The sequence below is a fragment of the Mesitornis unicolor genome, unplaced genomic scaffold, assembly GCF_000695765.1.
Source record: "Mesitornis unicolor isolate BGI_N332 unplaced genomic scaffold, ASM69576v1 scaffold9714, whole genome shotgun sequence".
Classification (NCBI taxonomy): domain Eukaryota; kingdom Metazoa; phylum Chordata; class Aves; order Mesitornithiformes; family Mesitornithidae; genus Mesitornis; species Mesitornis unicolor.
This window is the reverse complement of record NW_010182075.1, coordinates 182,769-201,480: the sequence shown is the minus strand read 5'-3', so window position 1 is coordinate 201,480 and position 18,712 is coordinate 182,769. Positions and strand designations below refer to the sequence as shown.

Sequence of the window (18,712 nt, the reverse complement as noted above, 5' to 3'; positions counted from 1 at the left end):
AGATATTGCTAGTCTGATTTTTAAAATCTGCAACCTTCATTCAGTCCTGGAGGCAAATGGCACAGTGTAAAGACAAGTTATGTGTGATTAGTTAGTTTTTCTCTTAAAAGAGTGAACCAAATGGCCAGCACTCCCTGTGAGTAGAATATATCTCACCTAACTTGAGCAGTCTGCAAATTCCTGTCTGTACAGGCTCCCTTTCTGCTGAATGGAAGGAGGTAGGCATTGCCAAACAATGATTCAGCCTGTCTCTAGGTAGGTGTGAGACAGATGCAATGAGTCGCTTTCCTAGACAGACTCCTATCTCTCCCTGCTGATCCACAAGGGACCTGGAGCAACCTGCATATATCAGATGTCTCCTTTTCAGATGGCTAAAATTAAGGGAGATGCATCTCATCCTCAGCACAGTTCCTCACTGTTTAGTGTATAGCCCAACACCACATTTTCTGTAGTACTACTGAAATCCTTCAGCCACTGAAGTGTCCATTGCCTCATGGGCTTTGGTTGGCAATAGAGTATCGAAGAGTGGAAGATACCTCACCAGCTATAGACTCTTACTAGATGAGTTGAGCGTGCAGCCTAAACATCCTAACCTCTCCTTATGTCAATGGAGAGAAACATTTTACACTTTTGGTGTCTGTTTTAGTACAAGGTTAATTTTTCCCTAGAAGTGCCTGTATTCAACTCTCTGACTGAGTCTCTTCTATTACCCTGTCTAGAGAGCTGACATTTGGCCAGATGAACCTCATGTGAAGTGCTCTGTAAACATGAATTAGTTTGTTTCATAGCTTCCTCCAAGGAGAGTGAAGGCAATATCTCAATTTGACACAGAACAAATTAATAGTGTGATTAAAGCAAAACCATTTGCTGGTTTTTGAGTGTGGACTCTGACACATCTACGGCTTAACTTTCCCGTGGACTTATATGACATTTTTCAAAGAACAACCCTTATTCATTCTTTAATGAAAAATATATCAAGAAACTTGCCAATTTGCTGATCCATAGCCTGAATTAGAAAAATCCTATTATGATTTACCTGTGCACCTTATTCAATCCTGAATGCAAATAGGATAGTCTAAGTTATGAGCGTGACTTATTTTCATTAATCCAAGTTCTGCTTGCAAAGTAGTTTTAAGAACCTTGTGTGTGTTTCGTGGTGTTATTTAGGCTCTCTAAACTGTGTGTTGTTAGAAAGGTCAGAAAAAAAAAGAGATTGGTTGAATCTGGATCTTAAATTGTTTCCATTGGAAAAGCATGCTAGTGTGCACACCTTCACAGCTGCTGCTGATGTGAATGTTAGATTGAGTTGTCAAAGAAAGATAAGAGTAAGTTTGGGTCAGAGCTAGTGATGGGAAAACTTAGCAAGAAGTTCTTATCCCTGTATCTTTCACTTGTGTATTCTGAGCAAAGGAGGTTTATGAGCTCCATGAGATGATCCATGCGCCACTCTGGTGACTTGACATTGCAATGTCACTTGGGCACCATTTCAGCCTTCACCACTCACAGCTCATCTGCTGTCAATGGTTAACAATTTCCCTTGCCAGAGATTGTGGTCTCCTCTTAACAGCAACTCTCAACTGCCTTTCCCACATTTCTGTGGTTGGTGTAGATGAAGAATGTGTACTGCATGGCAAAAACAGCTATGGGAGGGTTTGTACGAACAGGTCCTTCTGTTTTTTATGTGATAGCCAGAAGGGAGCTCTCATGTTCTGGTATTGTCTATTTGCTAGGATTTATGGCTGCAATCGTGGCTGATTACAGTATGTCAGAAGAGTGTATCACTGGAGTTGTTATAGAGGTGATTATAAGGTGGAGCTGTGAGGCCCTGGAGCATCTTAACTGCCTTATTTGCTCTCCTGAACGTCCAGTAATGGCTGGAAATACAGCAGACGAGAGGGAAAAGCTGTTGACAGCCAGGAAAGTTACTGTAATAGAAAAGGCCTCAACTTGGCATCAGGCAACCATTTCTGTCTTTGCAAATAATTAAGGTTATATTTCCTCATAAAAAGCTGTTTCTTTTGAAAAAACTCCATGATGGAAGCTTCATGTTCTATTTGCTGTCTGCTGTCACATCATGATTTGCCTTGGGACTGGCCCACACACATTTTTTGCACCTATTTATTCCTTTAAATTTGAAAAATTATACCATTAGGTGGGTGATTTTTCCTGTTCCAGGCAGCTTGTGAAAGCTTCATGAGGGCAACTAAGAAATCCAAGAATCTCAGGACCTAAGTTCACCACACGAAAATGCTTATTTATCCTACAAAAGTTTTAGGAGCTCACTAACTGAACAAGGTTGAAAGCACTGCCATAGTTTTAAATCAATTTATCAAAATAAGCTATTCTAATATCACCAGTTGTGTGTGCTGGAATTAAGCCCACAGGAGTTAATATGTGTAATTGTGCATGTGTGAGGGAGAGAACTGGTTGGAATAGCCCAAATAAAAGAAAAAACACAGATTCTTTGCTCAGTCACTCACAACTTGCCTTTTGCAGTGTTTTTGCCTCGAACTTCACTGTGTGCTTGGTTCTTGGAGTGGCTGTTACTTTGAGTGTGCATCCTGTGAAGCCAGTGTGGAGCTAAAAGTAAGATGGTTGAACCGGCACAGTACTGCACCTCCAAGCACGGAGCATGGCACAATCATATCCTCAACTGTCCCTGGCAGGGTTTAGCAGCTGGGACATCATGTCACAAATGCATGGGTTCATTGTGGCTGGGACCGTATTGATGCTGGAGCTGCAAAGACACAAGTGTGTAGTTGGTGATTGAGCTGATCAGCCTTGTCAGAACAAAGTCAGAAGCTTTACACAAATGTCTTCAGTCAAGATTAATAGCTCATAAAAATGATTAGTTGATTGGACTAAGAATAAGTTGTATTCAAATGATATGAAAAGTGTTTGTAATCAAGTGTCTTGGACTGGCGGTTTTCAATAAAGACATGAACCTATTAGAATGGATCTAGAGGAGAGCCACAAAAATGATCAGAGGGGTGGAACAGCTCTCTATGAAGAAAGGTTCACAGAATCACAGTATCACAGAACGTTAGGGATTGGAAGGGACCTCAAAGATCATCCAGTCCAATCCCCCTGCAGGAGCAGGAACACCCAGATGAGGTTACACAGGAAGGCGTCCAGGCGGGTTTTGAATGTCTGCAGAAAAGGAGACTCCACAACCTCTCTGGGCAGCCTGTTCCAGTGCTCTGTCACCCTCACTGAGAAGAAGTTTCCTCTCAAATTTAAGTGAAACCTCCTGTGTTCCAGTTTGTGTCCGTACACAAACAAAAACACAAAAACAGGTTGAGAGAGTTTAGGTTGTTCAATCCGGAGAAGAAAAGGCTCCAGGGAGACCTTATTGCAGCCTTTCAATATATAAAAGGGGCTTATAAAATAGACAGAGAGTGACTGCATTACCAAGGCCTGTAGCAACAGGACAAGGAAGAAAGGATGTAAACTGAAAGAGGGTAGATTTAGATTGGAGATTAGGAAAAGAATTTTATGATGTGGGTGGTGAGACACTGGAACAAGTTGTCCAGAGTTGTGAATGCGCTCTCTCTGGAAGTGTTGAAGGTCGGGTTGGATGGGGCTTTGAGCAACCAGATTTAGTGAAAGATGTCCCTGCCCATGGCTGGGGGGTTAGACTAGAGGATCTTTGAAAGTCCCTTCCAACTCAAACCGTTCTATGGTTTTATGAATAAGTGTTTCAGTCTGCACCTGTGCATTGTTCTACATAGGGACTAATGAACTATACAGCATTTTCATGGTGGTGTGGAAATGGAAACAATAAGTATTGACTTTTTGAGAGCTGTCTTCTAATCTCTCAAGAACTTGTTACAGTTTGAATTTATGCTTGTTTTTGAGTTTTTGAGCTAAGCAGATTAGACTACGTCAGAATTTTGTTCTAGCTTTTCCCAACAAGAAAAAGGTTAATCTCTGAAATGTTGTGTTTGTGGGCTAAGATAACTACCTAAATGCTGTTGAAGACATCTCCCACTGCCTGATCAATATCTTGCATTTACATTTCCATTATGGGCAGGATTTGACCTGATGGATTCGTTCAGTGTGAGAAAGATTTTTGGAATGAAAGAAAATGGAGTTCAGAGTGCTTACGTCAGACTTGGAAGCTTCCCTGTTGTTCAGAAAACTGAGTGAGTACCCTGATATTTCAAACCATTTTCATCTGAGCCTCTGCTTTACATTATTTGGTTACTGTAGGTTAACCTTGTAGTAGTTACCTAGTACATACACATATATTGCTCAACTCTTTCGGTTCTGCTGGTATAGAAATTATACAATGTGGTTGAAAGCATTTGTACCAACTACAGGCTCCATCCCGGTAGAGTATGAGCTGGTTTCAGTGTTCCTCAATGGTTGTGAGAACCAGTATCAAGAAATTGAATAAAGAACTTAAGGATTAGCAAATAGCTTCTAAAAGAAACATTTGGTAGTGCAGTATTGAGATATATATTTGCTAATCACAGCAGACCAGCTCCTAGTAGATGTTGGTATCAGCTAATATGGGTTTTGGCCTTTTGAAAGAATGAGCAATTTTTAATCCTATGACAACGTGGATTCAGTCCTTGGAGCCTTTTTATGCCCTAAGGCTGTCAGTTATATAGTAGTCTATCAGAACAGTTTCTCTTCAGGTTGTCACTTGAGTCCTGCTGGCATTAGCCTTGAAAGGAGTGAGTGAATAATTTTCACTGAGTAACCATGAGCCATAGATTGAATTGTCATCATTAACATTTTTGCAGTAAATTTCTCTGTGCTGGTTTGAACTTCAGCTTAAAAAATCAATAGTAATTCTTTTCCTTCTTATGGATGAGGGTTGTTATTTTTTATTCTGTTTTAGCTTTTTTACTCAGCTCAATGCATCTTTGTCCTATGACATACTTTTGCTTGATTTCACAATATTTTTTTCATGCTGGAGCCAAACTGAATTGATTTGCCCTTCTCCCCTCCTCCTATTTCTCCATGTAAACACATAGTCTTAAAAAAAAAGAAAAAAAAAGTAGAGTACAAATGTGATACACTGAAAGGAAAACTGTTTGCTCTAAAGTTCATAAATGATGTCAAGTCTCAGGGTAAATAAATTCATGATCTGGGAGAAGGCCAGCCAACTAAAGACACCTTGGTCTTGGTAATATATACATAACTGATGTGTGTGTGTGGAGAAGAATAAACCTATTTTGTTTGGCTTGCAGCAGTCTCTGGGTAGAATCTCTGCTTACTGTATCTTGTAACAGCTAGTGGTAGTATGCTTTATCACCGTAAAGCATTACCACCAAGACTACATAGAAATAAGCCCTTGAAGTCCCGTTTGTACTTACGAAATTCTGGGAATGATGATCTACTGAATCTGAGCTCTGGGTGATGTTATATCCAAACAGGACTAGTCCAATCCTTGAGTGTATAAGCAGGAACTGTCAACTATGAACAATCTCCATATTAGACAACTCAATCGCCACTGCTGGGATGCTACATCCAGTCCCTGTTTTGATAATTCGGGAGATAGGAAGGAAAGAAGGAAAGATTAAATAACAGAGAAACAAGTCTAATGGCAAGAAATTAAAGAAGTGCAATGTAGTTAAGAAAAATTATGAAGTGGTTAGCAACTGTAAGCAACTGATTACTTTCTGAAGAATCTATAGGGAATCAAAGTTTAATAAAGGGTCTTTGGTGCTAAGGACCACCTTAGCACCTAAAAGGTGCTAGCCTAGACTGAAAGTCAGTAGCTACCTGTTAAAAACATAAAAAAAAATAGAACATAGAATGGTTTTGGTTGGAAAAGACCTTTAAGATCATTGAGTTCAAGCATCGAACCAGCCCTCGTCTTTTAAATTCCTCCAGGGATGGTGACTCCACCACCTCCCTGGGCAGTCTGTTCTAGTGTTTGACAGCTCTTACAGTAAAGAAATTTTTCCTCATATGCAATCTAACTCTCCCCTGGTGCAACTTGAGGGCATTTCCTCTCATTCTATAGCTTGTTACTTGGGAGAAATTACCAACCCCTGCCTCACTACCCCCTCCTTTCAGGTAGTTGTAAAGAGCAGTATGGTCTTCCCTCAGCCTCCTTTTCTCCAGACTAAACAACCCCCGCTCCCTCAGCCGCTCCTCACACCACTTGTGCTCCAGACCCTTCCCCAGCTTTGTTGCCTTTTTCTGAACACGCTCCAGCCCCTCAATGTCTTTCTTGTACTAAGGCACCAAAACTGAACACAGTATTTGAAGTGCCCCTTCACTAGTGCCCAGTACAGATAGATGAACACTTTCCTGCTCCTGCTGTCCACACTATTGCTTATCCAAGCCAGGATGCTGTTGGCCTTCTTGGCCACCTGGGCACACTGCTGGCTCATGTTCCGTTGCTGTCCACCAACACCCCCAGGTCCTTTTCTGCCTGGCAGCTCTTCAGCCACTCCTCCCCAAGCCTGTAGAGCTGCATGGGGTTGTAGTGACCCAAGTGCAGAATCTGACACTTGGCCTTGTTGAACCTCATACAATTGGCCTTGGCCCATTGATCCAACCTGTCCAGAGCCCTCTGCAGCATGGGAGAAAGGCATGCTTTTAAGAATGATCATAATTAACCACTGGAATAAATTAGGACAGATGACAGAGAGCTGCCCATTTGCATTGCTTTTTCAAATTAAGGTTTGAAGTACTTTGTTGTTCTTTCTGTTTTTGTTTTCCCAGAAAGACTGAGGAAGTGAAGTCAGACCAAACAGCTATGATGACTTTCTGTCTGCTCAAATTACACTCATTTATTTGATATTGATGTTCTTAAAATAAGTAGAATATTTTATTGCTCTGGAAAATTAGAAGTTAAACATCCTTAATTAGTAAATTGAAATGACTAAGCTTCCTTTTGAATGATTAACAGAAACATGGAATTAAAGAACTTTCATATTTTCAGCCTTTTGTGTTTTAGCTTCCATACTTCTGCAGTTTAGGAATGAACACAAATGGATATATTACCATAGAAAGTGTCTGCATATTTGGTTCATTTTACTCTTTGGATGTCAGGATCCTGAGATAATGCATATAGGGTCATTGCTCACAGAAAATGAATCTTGTAAAACTGCACAAAACTTATAACTGGAATAATAAACAAAACAAAAGCATCTGTCCTGTCTTGGAGATAACCTCAAGCAACATTTAGCAACTGATAGCAACATCTCATAATTAGATACAAAATCATTAACTGAGTAATATATGTAATTCACTTTATTATCTGCTAAAAGGATTTGTAACCTTTTACATAAGTACTAGCACTTTAACAAAGTGCCAGCTTAGCTACCTGGGAAATGTGCCTGTTCATCTTCCGATACGGAACTTTCTTCCCTTTTGTGATGAGGCATCCTGTGATGGTTCTGTGAACAAGTAAATGCAACAACTGGGAAAGTGGCCACAGCCAACACCCTGGCCACTGAGGGACGTACATGTCTCTCTAGCTGGCTAAGGGCTAGTGCTGAGGGCTGGCTGGTGGTTATCCCCACTCCTCAGGTAACCGGGACTGTCCTAGTTTATGACTCCTCATTTGGTCTTCTGGTCAAAGTTGTGCCCCAGGTTTCTGGTTTTGGGAGTTCAAGCTTGTTCCTCATTACTATTGTCTTAGCTAATGCCAAGTTTTTAGCTCACTATAATTTTCTGTCCTTCATTTCTCCTAGTTCTGACTCCAGAGTCTTCCTCCTGCCATGTCCATCCCTCAACTTTCTCTTGTACTATCTCATTCCAGCTTGGCTAGGTCCTCATCCCAGCTGCCACCTCGCAGAACTTCCTGATGTTTGGTCTAGCTTTTAGTCATGATGTGTTTGCTCTTTATATTGGTACGGTGTTGTCTCCCTTCAGTTTTGTGTTGTTTTAGGCATATACACCTTGATGTGTTTTTCTGGAGACTTTGGCTCCTTACATCAACTTTGACTTCAGATGCCTGCCTTCGTTTTATCCATGAGCTCTTGCCCTGATCTCATAATTTTCTCTGCTCCACAGAGAGGAAGATTCTGTCCAAAGCTTCCAAAACCTACATCAAACATTAAACTTGTTGATTGCTTCCTAGTTCCTTACTTCTTCTCAAACATATATTTCACATGAGGAAAGGGAGAGACAAATAAGATTCTTCAATTTGTAGAAGAGAAGGCATGGGGGGTATCTTATCCATGTGTATAAATACCTGATGGGGAGAAAGCAAAGATGATGGAGTCAGACTCTTCTCAGCAGTATCCAGAGATAGGACAAGGAGCAATAGGAACAAATTAAAAACATGACATTCAATCTGAACAAAAGAAAGACCCTCTTTTGACTAGATGATCTCAAGAGGTCCCTTCCATCCTCAGCGGTTCTGGGATTTGTGATTCAGTGCTGCACCCTCTCCCACTCTCTGCCAGTCTTTTCCCTTTCCCTTTCCCTTTCCCTTTCCCTTTCCCTTTCCCTTTCCCTTTCCCTTTCCTTCACTCTTCTCCCAGGCAGTTGTTAGCCTGATCTGAGACCTGTCCCAAAATTTCTCATGGAGCTGGAGATGGAAAAGGGCTGAGATGCTGTGCTGAAGTCAGGAGTGGGAGACAGGGCTCTGCTCTAAGGAAGTAGTGAAAGCTGTCTTTTCCTTTTCCTCCTTTTCCTCCTTTTCCTCCTTTTCCTCCTTTTCCTCCTCTTCCTTTTTTTCATTTTCCCTTTCCCTTTCCCTTTCCCTTTCCCTTTCCCTTTCCCTTTCCCTTTTCCCCTTTTCCTTTTTTTTCTGTCATTCTAAGAGCCTCTGATGATGTTATACATATGGAACTGAACTGGATTTCTCCAGCTTTGTTTCAGACATGAAAACCACTAATAGTCAAAGAGTTACTGTTGTAAAAGTGGTCACATTTCCCAAATACGTTATTTATGCCCTTCCTCACCAAATGCAGGCACTTTATTAATTGCTGTTACATTCAGTGTTGAAAATGAGAACTGATAATCTTATTTTTCTCCACAGTGATTATTACAGATTTAAGAACTCATGATGATTGCCACAGATGTAGGCTTTATGCCAAATAAAAGCATGTAAAGAAGGAGGCTATTTATTGAAAGTGGGCAACGGGTAAAAGAGTCTTCTTCCTGGTTATTCTCATTATTTCTTTGTAGAAGTTATGATTCACTTGACCTTGTGGCTGGGTTAATTAACTCTTAGACTAACCTGCAGCACTGAGGGATTCTCTTGTCTTGGAGTTTTATAACAGCCTCTTCTGCAGTTTATCCTGTTGTCAGAATTATAGACCAAGGAGCTGGCAGAATGCTCCCTGTGGGTACCAGGCATCCAGCAAAGCTCCATAATATGGATCATCAGTTCAATTCAGCCTTGGGTGAAAGAAGGAAATAAAACATTCCTGGGGACAGCAATTCCTGCCCTTGGATTCCTAAGTAAAGCTGAGCTTCTAGATGGAGATCACTTTTTAGTGAGGAAATAAATGAAAACTCATAAACAGAGCTTTTGTTATTTATGCAGTAATGCATCTCTGTAAAAGATGCAGGGACCAAGGACTTCAGAAAAAGCGTTCATCATATCTTCAGAGCAAGGAGAGTATCTTTAGATTTGCTTTTGGCACAAAGCCTTTCTCTGTTGGGAGCTTGCAGCCAATTCTTCTGCACTTTTAGAAATCAGTTGAGGGTGACAGGTAATAGGTCATTATAGCTTTCTATCAGTTTAAATCTACCTGATGGGCCATTTGTCATCCTCTGTGTGATGCGGTGTGGCCAGACTCATAAGGATCTTTAGGTACCTAACTCTCAGTTATTTCTCTAGACATTAAGCATCTGAAAACCCTTTTTTGAATTTAAGCTCACTCCTGTTCCCAGCTCAGAGACATCCAGAAAGATTATCTTAGCACAGAGGCCAGCAGTTGGTTCTTCCAGATTTGGTTGTAGGTTGTCAGGCTCAATGTTCAATGTGGTATCTCAGGGGTTAATTTCAACCACATGCTCCTATACATCCATGCTCAACAAAGCAGTGATGCCACAGTTAGAGCCACTGGCTTTAATTTGTAGGATAGCAAACACACTGTGAATCAGCAACAGAGCAAACTACCTCTGTAACTCCACTACCTTGTGCCACCATTGGATTAAACAAGGAACCATTGCTCTGCTTGCTTTTCTTTCAGGAGAAGGTTGGAGTTGGTGGTGGACAGTAGCTAGGACAGTAGTTCAATAGGGCTATCTATGCCCAAAATGTGTATCAGAATCTTAAAGGGCAGGACGGAGAGGGATTTTATTAAACCCAGTTGTGAGGTGGAGATAAGTGACAAGGAGTGAGGGAAGGTAAATGCACAAGGCAGCTATGCTGAAATGGCGGAGTTTGAGGAGCTGAGCCACAAGGAAATGTCCCTGCTGGCAGCACTCTCATGTGGAAATGTCCATGGTCTTTGTTCAAGAGGATGGAGCAGTAAGCAATGCCTTTTCAACTGTCAGCATTGCCACATTGCTGAAGTTTCTTGAAGGCATGGAGGAATACAGCCCAATCTGTCAGTGATGTTAAAAGCTGAGACATGCATCTTCTTCGCTAACAAACTTGGACACAAGGAGTGTGAGAAGCTATTTCGACAGGAAATTTGCACTAAGGCATATCAACGGTGATGGAGACCTGGCAGGGTGCCCTGTTGGGAGGGCTGATGTGACTGACTTGACTCTCTCTTGCCAAACATCCCGTAGACTTTCTTGGTGTCTCTCAGTGCCCCTGTCATGCCAGTTGTATTCTCCATGGCAACTCTGCCACAAGAGTGACAAGATGCTGCTTGTTTTGCCATGACGGGAGGGAGAGTCTGGCTATTTTGTGTGCTATGGGAGAGATGAGTACTGAAGTGAGGTGGATCTGTGACCAGGGAGGTCTAGTTTGTGAATAGTGAGTACCAAGGAGTGAGACAGCCTTGTCTGCTCTTCTAAGGAAATGATTTTGTGAAGGAACTGGTGGGAGCCTCGTTCAGTTTTCTCTTGTATTGGAAGACTTCAGAGAGTGGCTGTGTCCCCAGCAGGAAGACAGTTTACCATTGTGCATAGCCTGCATGGGCATTTTATATAGCAAAAGCCACAGTAGTGGATGAAACCACTGTGTTCTGAATTTTTAACCTGGCTAAAAAGATAGGAAATTCAAAGCACAGATTAAAAGACTGAATATTTTGGCATCAGAAAAGACTGGCTTTCAACCTTTGCTGTGATTGTAGTATTTCGGAAATTTTGAGGATTTTTGTTTTAAACATTATTAAAAGCCTCTAGTTTTGTGTGCCTTTGACTGCGCCAGTTTCTGCATAGTAAGGGACTATGCCAAATATTCCTTAAGAGAATCTGTCTTCATTGTTTTGCTCTTCATTAATTGCTGCCGTTGTGTTTTGTTTTCTAATGGGTGCTCATGCCTGACTGCTCAGATGTCCGGAAGCAAAGCCATGATATTTAGGAAGGGCCTATTTAGGACTGATCAGAGGAGCAGGCTGGCTTGGGCATGAGGAACAATGAAGTTAACTGGAACTCTTCAGCTGGGAAAAGAGATGGCTTAGAGGCATTATATGCAAAGTTTGCAAAATCATGAATGGCATTAAAAATAGAAAAAGAATAGGTTCATTGTGTGGTGCCTTATAAGAACTAAGCTAGGTCCTAAACAAACAAGAGGAGGCTCATTATACAGTGGGTAGCAGAGCTGTGTGATTCCTTGACAAAGATGTTGTGGATGTAACGAGTTTACCTGAGTTCACGGGGAGACTGGAGAGTCCATACAAAATAAATCCATAAAAAGTTACTAATGCAGAAATTGTAGTTGTTTCTGAATTTGACCCCAGAAACCCAAAGAATTAGAGGTAGGGGGAATTTGTTCTGTTCATTCTCCTTCTTATCCATCCAGTAATGACTAGTGAAAGAAAAAATTAATGATACTGGGTTAGTTATCCCTTCTGTCCAGCTCTGCATGGTCATGTTAGGGGATGTTTTTAGGTTAGGGTTGAGTCAAACAGTGCTGGTTTTGGTAAGTTCAGATTTATGAATGGATCACAGTGTCACACTGAGTAAATTTCTGCCTAATGTGTTTGCAATGTTTGGTTTGAGAAGGTCCTGCTGTTCTCCCAGTCCATCAGCCAAGGAACATCTTCATGGACAGGCATGAGGAGTAGTGCCTGTTCTGGGGCAAACATTACAGTAATTGTTTCTATAACTTGGTGTTTTTATGGAGAGTTTCAGGTGTGCCTGTCCATTCTCAGGTGTCACAGGTCTCCAGTGCATCTGGAGGAGAACAGAATTATTTACAGACTGCATGAAGTGAAGCACCCAGTGAAAAATAACTATTTTGACATGATGGATACTAGGCTGCAGATATTCACTGTTTATTATTTAATTTGAGACCTTCGCCACTGGAATAAAAATGGGCTCCTCAAGGACAGAACCTCACATCCATCTGCCTGCAGGCTGCCAAAACACAGCAGATTTTGCAGGAACTATGTGATACTTCTGGGAAAGGTTGCTGGGACACCAGGGAGTTTTAGAAGTTCTGCTCTTCACTGCTAAGCCTGATACATTGCTCTGTTTTCCCCTCCCCATACCAGGGATGTATTTCCACAAGGTCTGCCTGATGAATATGCCTTTGTAACTACCTTCAAATTCCGGAAGGCTTCCAGAAAAGAAGATTGGTATATTTGGCAGATTATTGACAAGTACGGCATACCACAGGTAGGAGGCCCCCAGCAAGAACAGATTTGTTTCTCTTTTGCTGCATGAACCAGCTTTCCCTAACCTCCCACTCCTTTTTCCTTCTGGACCAGTAAAAATCCCTTTGCCTGTCTTTCAGTTAATTTTGCTGAAGATCCTTTATCTTTAATTAAAACCCTGGAGAAAGGTTTGCATAGACCTTGATTGTTTTTAGCATGCAGATAGATATGTTAGTTGAAAAGGGGAAAGAAAATATACCATCTTTGCTCTTAAAACCCCTTTTGGGTTTTTGGTTGTTTTGTTCAAGTAGTTCTGCTCCAGAAAAATATTTTGCCTGTTTGGAAAAAGGTGGCTACACGGATGTGCTACAGAGCAGTGAGCTATGTAAAGTGTCTGTACAGACTTCTAGATACCGTGCAAAGGCATTATGGATTCCCTGCTTAGTATGTGGATGTAACACGTATTATTGCTCCACAACCCTGAGTCCTGGCTGCTGCAGAATTTGATCTAATAATTTCTCTCAAGTACTCTTGGGTTCTGAGAAGAAAAAAATACTGTAATATTACTGGAATATACTGAAAAAGACAGTAATAAAAGGCTGTCTGTTCCTATATAGCAAGTTCTATAGCATGCTGTAGTTCAGGGATTTGAGTGTGCTTGAGGAGGGAGAGGTTTGCATGGGCTGTATGTTTTTCTGCTCAGTAAAAACATGGTGCTGATGGCATTACCCCTGACTCTGTACTGGGCTGTCAGTGTGAGCTGACAAAGCCATGTAATGCAGTATTGCTGCTTTGGGACTGGTATTTGAAAGGATTTTGGGAACTCACAGTGAAGGATAGATGCAGTTTGAAGACTTAGCTAACTGGGTTTCAGACAATGGTGAAAGGTTAATATGAACATTGTTATCATCAGCTTCACTTTTTTAAATGCAATATGATTGACTATGGTAGCATGTATTTCTAATTCCTGCAGAGTGAGAATATGTATGTCACTCAGTATTTCTTGGAGATAGCTGAAAACTTGAACTTCTTCGTCATGGAGAGAAAAGAGCACTCAAGATTGTCAGTAATACTTTCAAAAGTGCCTTCAGTTGTGGTGCCAGAAGTGCCTTAGATCCTCATGAGCCTTATTTCATGCAAAATCAGTAGTGCAGACCTGCACAGCTTACAGACTGCAGACATTTAGAGCTAACGGTGACCTGAGCTGGCATCTCCAACCAGCATGGAGCTCAACTACACGGAGGTGTTGGGTCATCCCAACATCTGTTGGCCTACCCTGAGCTGCTTATATCAGACACGGCTCAGTGCCTTGCGGGGGCACTGCTTGTTCCCCCGGCTCTGTGCTTTGCTTCATTCCCTGCTGCTTCCTGGTAGCTGCCTGGCTTTGGTAAAAGAAGAAATCAATCTGTAAATGAACTAAAAGTATAATGTCTTCAAAAGCCTGTTTTTGCCTGCTCCATGGTTTGCAGCACGGTGGGGAGTGTAGCACCATGCTGTTAGGTGTAGCTTGTGGGAGGAGGAAGGCAGAGACTGGTAGAGGGAGAAAGGTGGAGGGAGGCAGTGGTGGGATTTTTATTCTGCAGTGATCAAGCAGAGTGATGTGATTTAACACAGAATTAAAATGGACTTTTTTCTTTTTTCCACTCTCTCTTGAAAATGCTTTGCTTAAGAATGGTCACTTAAGACCTAATTTCTTGTGTGTTATGCTTGATTATTTTAGTCAGAAAGGAACACATTTGTGGTGATCTGTCCTTAAACCTTTCTAACTTTCCCATATCCCTAGGCATCATCTCTTCTATTTCTAATTAACCAGATTAGGCCAGGAACCAATGTTTGGCACTGACTTTAAGTGGCATGGCCTGGCGTTGTTCACGCTATGTTATAATGGTCCTAGGTCTCCTCTGAGCCTAAGGCATAATCATTATTTTGTGTTTCAGTTTTCTGTTCAAAGTTTCTGAAATAAAGTGTGGGCAGTGCTACAGCTTAGCAGACTGGTTTCATGTCAGGCAATGAAGGATTTGTCCATACCCCATGGGATGGTTGAGGATGTGTGATGGGTACTAAAGAGCACAAAACTGGCTTGGAAGTAGTGCAGTGGTGCAGAGGATAGAGAGATCCAAAACAATTTCAGTTTTCTCTATCTGCCTTTGGGTAGATGCCTTTGATGTGCTACCACACAATCATGCCCAAGCATTGCCTGGAAGGCATCAGGGTGACATGTACTGAAACCATGCCGAGGATTGTACTCGCCAGAGAAATCTTTAGATGGTGTCGTGGTCATGGGTCTGTACCCAAACCAGTGCCCTGCCCCATCTTATTTACCAGAACAGGTATAGGCTCCCTGTCTGACTTCATATCTCACAAAAACCTGTCTCGTCTGCTCTTTGCTTGGCTTTCTCACCACATGCTGCACCATACCTCCCTTTGAGGTGTCAGTAACTACGGAAGCCAAGAAGAAGGAGGAAGCTTTGTACTTTCCTAGAAAAATAATTTCTGTCTGCCTATAGGTCTCGATCCGCCTGGATGGAGAGAATAAAGCTGTGGAGTACAATGCTGTTGGACTCACCAAGGACGCCGTGAGAGTGGTCTTCCGTAATACGCGAGTCAGTGATCTTTTTGACCGTAGCTGGCACAAGATTGCCCTCAGCATTCAGTCAAAGGCTGTCTCGCTCTACATAGACTGCAGACTGGTGCAGATGCTGCCTATTGAAGACAGGGAAAATATTGACATTCATGGAAAGACTGTGATTGGCAAACGCTTGTATGACAGCGTCCCCATTGATGTAAGTATTGTGTGTGTCAATTAGAGATGGGGTAGCATTCAGCTTTGGGTGTGCACCATGTGAATGGGGTTTTGGGTGTTATGTTGTAAATGAACCTTTTCCTGAATCAGCATCACTGAAACAGATGTTACAGAGCTAAGATAGATTGGCATCTCACCAGGTACAAGACTTGCTGTCTTTCTGAGACTGTCAGTATCGTCATAATAGGGCTTAAAAATAAGAAACTATTTTCATATTTCTTTCTAGTCCCAGAATGTTCTATAGTTAAAATCAGAGACAAAATCATCCTCAAATACCTTCAGACTGGGTAGTGAACCACACTCATAAAGGTCTTTTGCTGTCTGATCTTTGCATTATGAATGTTTCCACCTGTGATAGGAAGAGATAGGGTAAAAAGGAAAGCTTATTAACTCAGAAGGGTCATGATATATTCTCAGTTCCTCAGAAAAGATACCTGATATTAAATCACTCTTGCTTGAATTGGACCAAAGTTGAGACCTACAGGTTGGACCTGGTTGTCCTGTAGCAGTGTTTACCATATAACTTTTGTGTGATTGTTTGGTGTTTTGAGACTTGTGCAATCTCTCTTAGCTGTGCAAAATGGATGGAATGTGCATATTAAACATGCTAATAGCATTTCTCACACGGGGGTAAATGGTCAGAAGATGCAAGGCACAATGGGAGAAAAACAAACTTTATGTCTAGATGAAATCCTGGGAAAGATGGAGGTGGTCAGAATATGTATTCTCAGACATAAATTTGGCCAGAACATGGGAATTAGCATGCCTCTTATTTGTATTAAAACCCGCACCAGAATTTTAATAAGCATATTCCAGGTTTCATTAGCTCAGCACTCTTGAAGCACACCGAGATACCGGTCCATTATTGATACAGCCAGAGAGAGGTATTGACTGCAGGATCCATAGAAACACTATGAATTTAGCCCCATCTGGCTTTTGTTTGTATTCCTCTCCATGGTTTGTATCCAAGCAAAAGGACACGTGGTCTTTAATAATTTACTATCTCTGAGACTATTGCCTCACTTTGTCTTCTAGTTTGATCTTCAGCGGATGGTTATTTACTGTGATTCTCGGCATGCTGAGCTGGAGACCTGCTGTGACATTCCCTCTGGACCAGTAAGCTTCTTTTTGTCATTTATTCATTTTCACATGAACACTCTTTGTTGAAACCTATTACATAAATCAGGGAATGTATGACAGTGTGGGATTATAATTTTTTCATGACGGTGAATGAAACCTAACTATTTAATTGGTAATGTAACAGTGCCAGAAGAAGACCACTGCAGAGGGATAAGTATGAGGAATTTGAAGTTTCTGAGTTGCTCTTCCCTTGTCAAACTGTCAGGGGAAACAAAACCCTGAGGTGATGATGGAACAACAGAATGAAATATTCAGTATGTTTCCCACTGGTTTTATTTGGGAAGAGCTAAAACGATGCCAGTTGCTGCTTAGTTTCCTGTGCCTGGCTCTCATTAGAAATTTCTACGCTCCTTTCACTCCTCTCCTCCCGATCCTGGTTAAAGAGATTCATTGTTTATTTTGCCATGTTTTTCCCTATTTCTTGAATGAATGGCTTTTCTGGGATTTTATTCCACATTATGACTTGTTGGGCTGTGTGTAATGCAGTAATGCCTACATGATTTCTCTAAAGCGGGTGGAAGAGGAAGCTTTCTAATGCTGAAGGCTTCATCATGACCTTGTGTTTTTGGATGCAGTGCCAGGTCACAGTCCTGACAGAAGCACCGCCCCTGGAAGTGCGGCCCACTGTTAGTAATGAGCAAGTTGCCCACCTCAAGACTTTCAACTGCTCCTGTCCTGCTGGACAAAAGGTGAGTGTTGAAATGAGTGTGTTTCATTTGAGGCATGCTGGATGGGTTTGGAAATAAGGGTATGACACCATTCAACTGAGTTATAAGGACAGAAAGAGCCAGATGTGTTATTCACAGGTGGGATGTCTCTAGAGGTAAGGACAGTTTTCCCAGGTGTTTTTTCTTTACCTGCTTCAGTTATTTTCAATCATGCTGGTGGTAACAACCTTGACAATGAAGTGGTTATTCTTATCCAGCCTAGTTATGTGCATCCTTCTTCAAATAAAAAAGGAAGAGATTCTGGAGGTAAATATAGGCACACTGAAAAAAATCTCATAGCTTTTAAAAGCAGTGTGCTTGCTCGTATTGGCTGTAACTGGGACCTCTGAGAAACCAGCTTCACTGTCATTGCTCTTGAAGGCATGCCATTTTTACTCTGTCCTCCACCAAAACCTGAAAATGTTTTTGTTGTCCTCAGGAGCTGTGGGATTCGGTCCCTTGCTTTGTTTTGTAATGAGAAGATCAGGCTGATTAATCATGTTGTGTTTTTTTTTTGTCTTAGGGGGAGAGAGGTCCAATTGGCCCTGAAGGTCCTAGAGGTCAAAAGGTCAGTAATATGTGCTAGTTCATTTGTTTGATAAAAACAACAGCAGCAGCAAAGAAAACAGTTTCAGAGTAAGTGAAGGAGCTGATTTTGAGAAGTAAGAGTCAATTTCACTTATGACCGAGTTCGGATAGGTTTGGATGAGCTGGGAGTGCAGGAAACTCTGGCCATCTTGTGTCTTTGCTCCAGGCTTGCATTTGAACTTCCCTGTTGCTACTTTATGTCCTTCATAGAGCAAGTGTGTTCTAAAATCTCTTCCAGTAGCTTCTAAAGTGGTTTTTTTGCAAGTCAGTGTTATTCACTAGGTCATGCACAGCATTCATGATAACTCACCTGGAAAACCATGTATTGCTTCTGTGCTGTGCCTTGCTCAGCAGTACCAGGTGTCCATAGGTTTGGTAGCAGCCTCCTAGTCACACTCTACAAAATTTCCTGAGACTAGGATAAAGGATTAACCACAACCTCTTATCCGTAGCAAGATTATCTGAGTCCTGATGTTAAACTTTCCTCAGTACTCTTCTTCCTAGGCAGCAAGGTAGGAGAGTGGTTGTGATGTCTGCTTCAAGTTTCACAGTGCACCCTCTGTACTATCCTGTATATTCTGCAAGCTGCTATGATATGCATTGTGTGCATTCAGCATATAAACATTTTCCTTCTGTGCTTGGTGACACACAGAGCCTTGAGACAATTGACTTAAAAAGAAAGAAGAAAACAAAAATTCACAGCGTCACTGAAGAGTTGAAATTTGGTGGTATTGGTTGTTCCCAGTTTCACCATCTGTGTGATTAAAAAGATGGTTTGGAACAATTTGTATTCAAAACTATTTCCAGAAGAGTCACTTCCACAAATTCATTCA

At 41.6% G+C, this 18,712-nt stretch overlaps 1 protein-coding gene across 1 annotated transcript in view; it reads left to right on the top strand.

The window, feature by feature from the left end:
* Positions 1-18,712, top strand: part of COL22A1 (collagen, type XXII, alpha 1) — a gene marked incomplete at its 5' end in the record, with an annotated part of 153,143 nt that overhangs the window by 12,313 nt on the left and 122,118 nt on the right. Inside the window, 6 exons of the mRNA XM_010183650.1 lie at positions 4,034-4,145; positions 12,540-12,663; positions 15,149-15,424; positions 16,480-16,560; positions 17,160-17,273; positions 17,815-17,859. Of these exons, the coding sequence (XP_010181952.1) occupies positions 4,034-4,145; positions 12,540-12,663; positions 15,149-15,424; positions 16,480-16,560; positions 17,160-17,273; positions 17,815-17,859 (752 nt within the window). The remainder of the gene's footprint in view (positions 1-4,033; positions 4,146-12,539; positions 12,664-15,148; positions 15,425-16,479; positions 16,561-17,159; positions 17,274-17,814; positions 17,860-18,712) is intronic.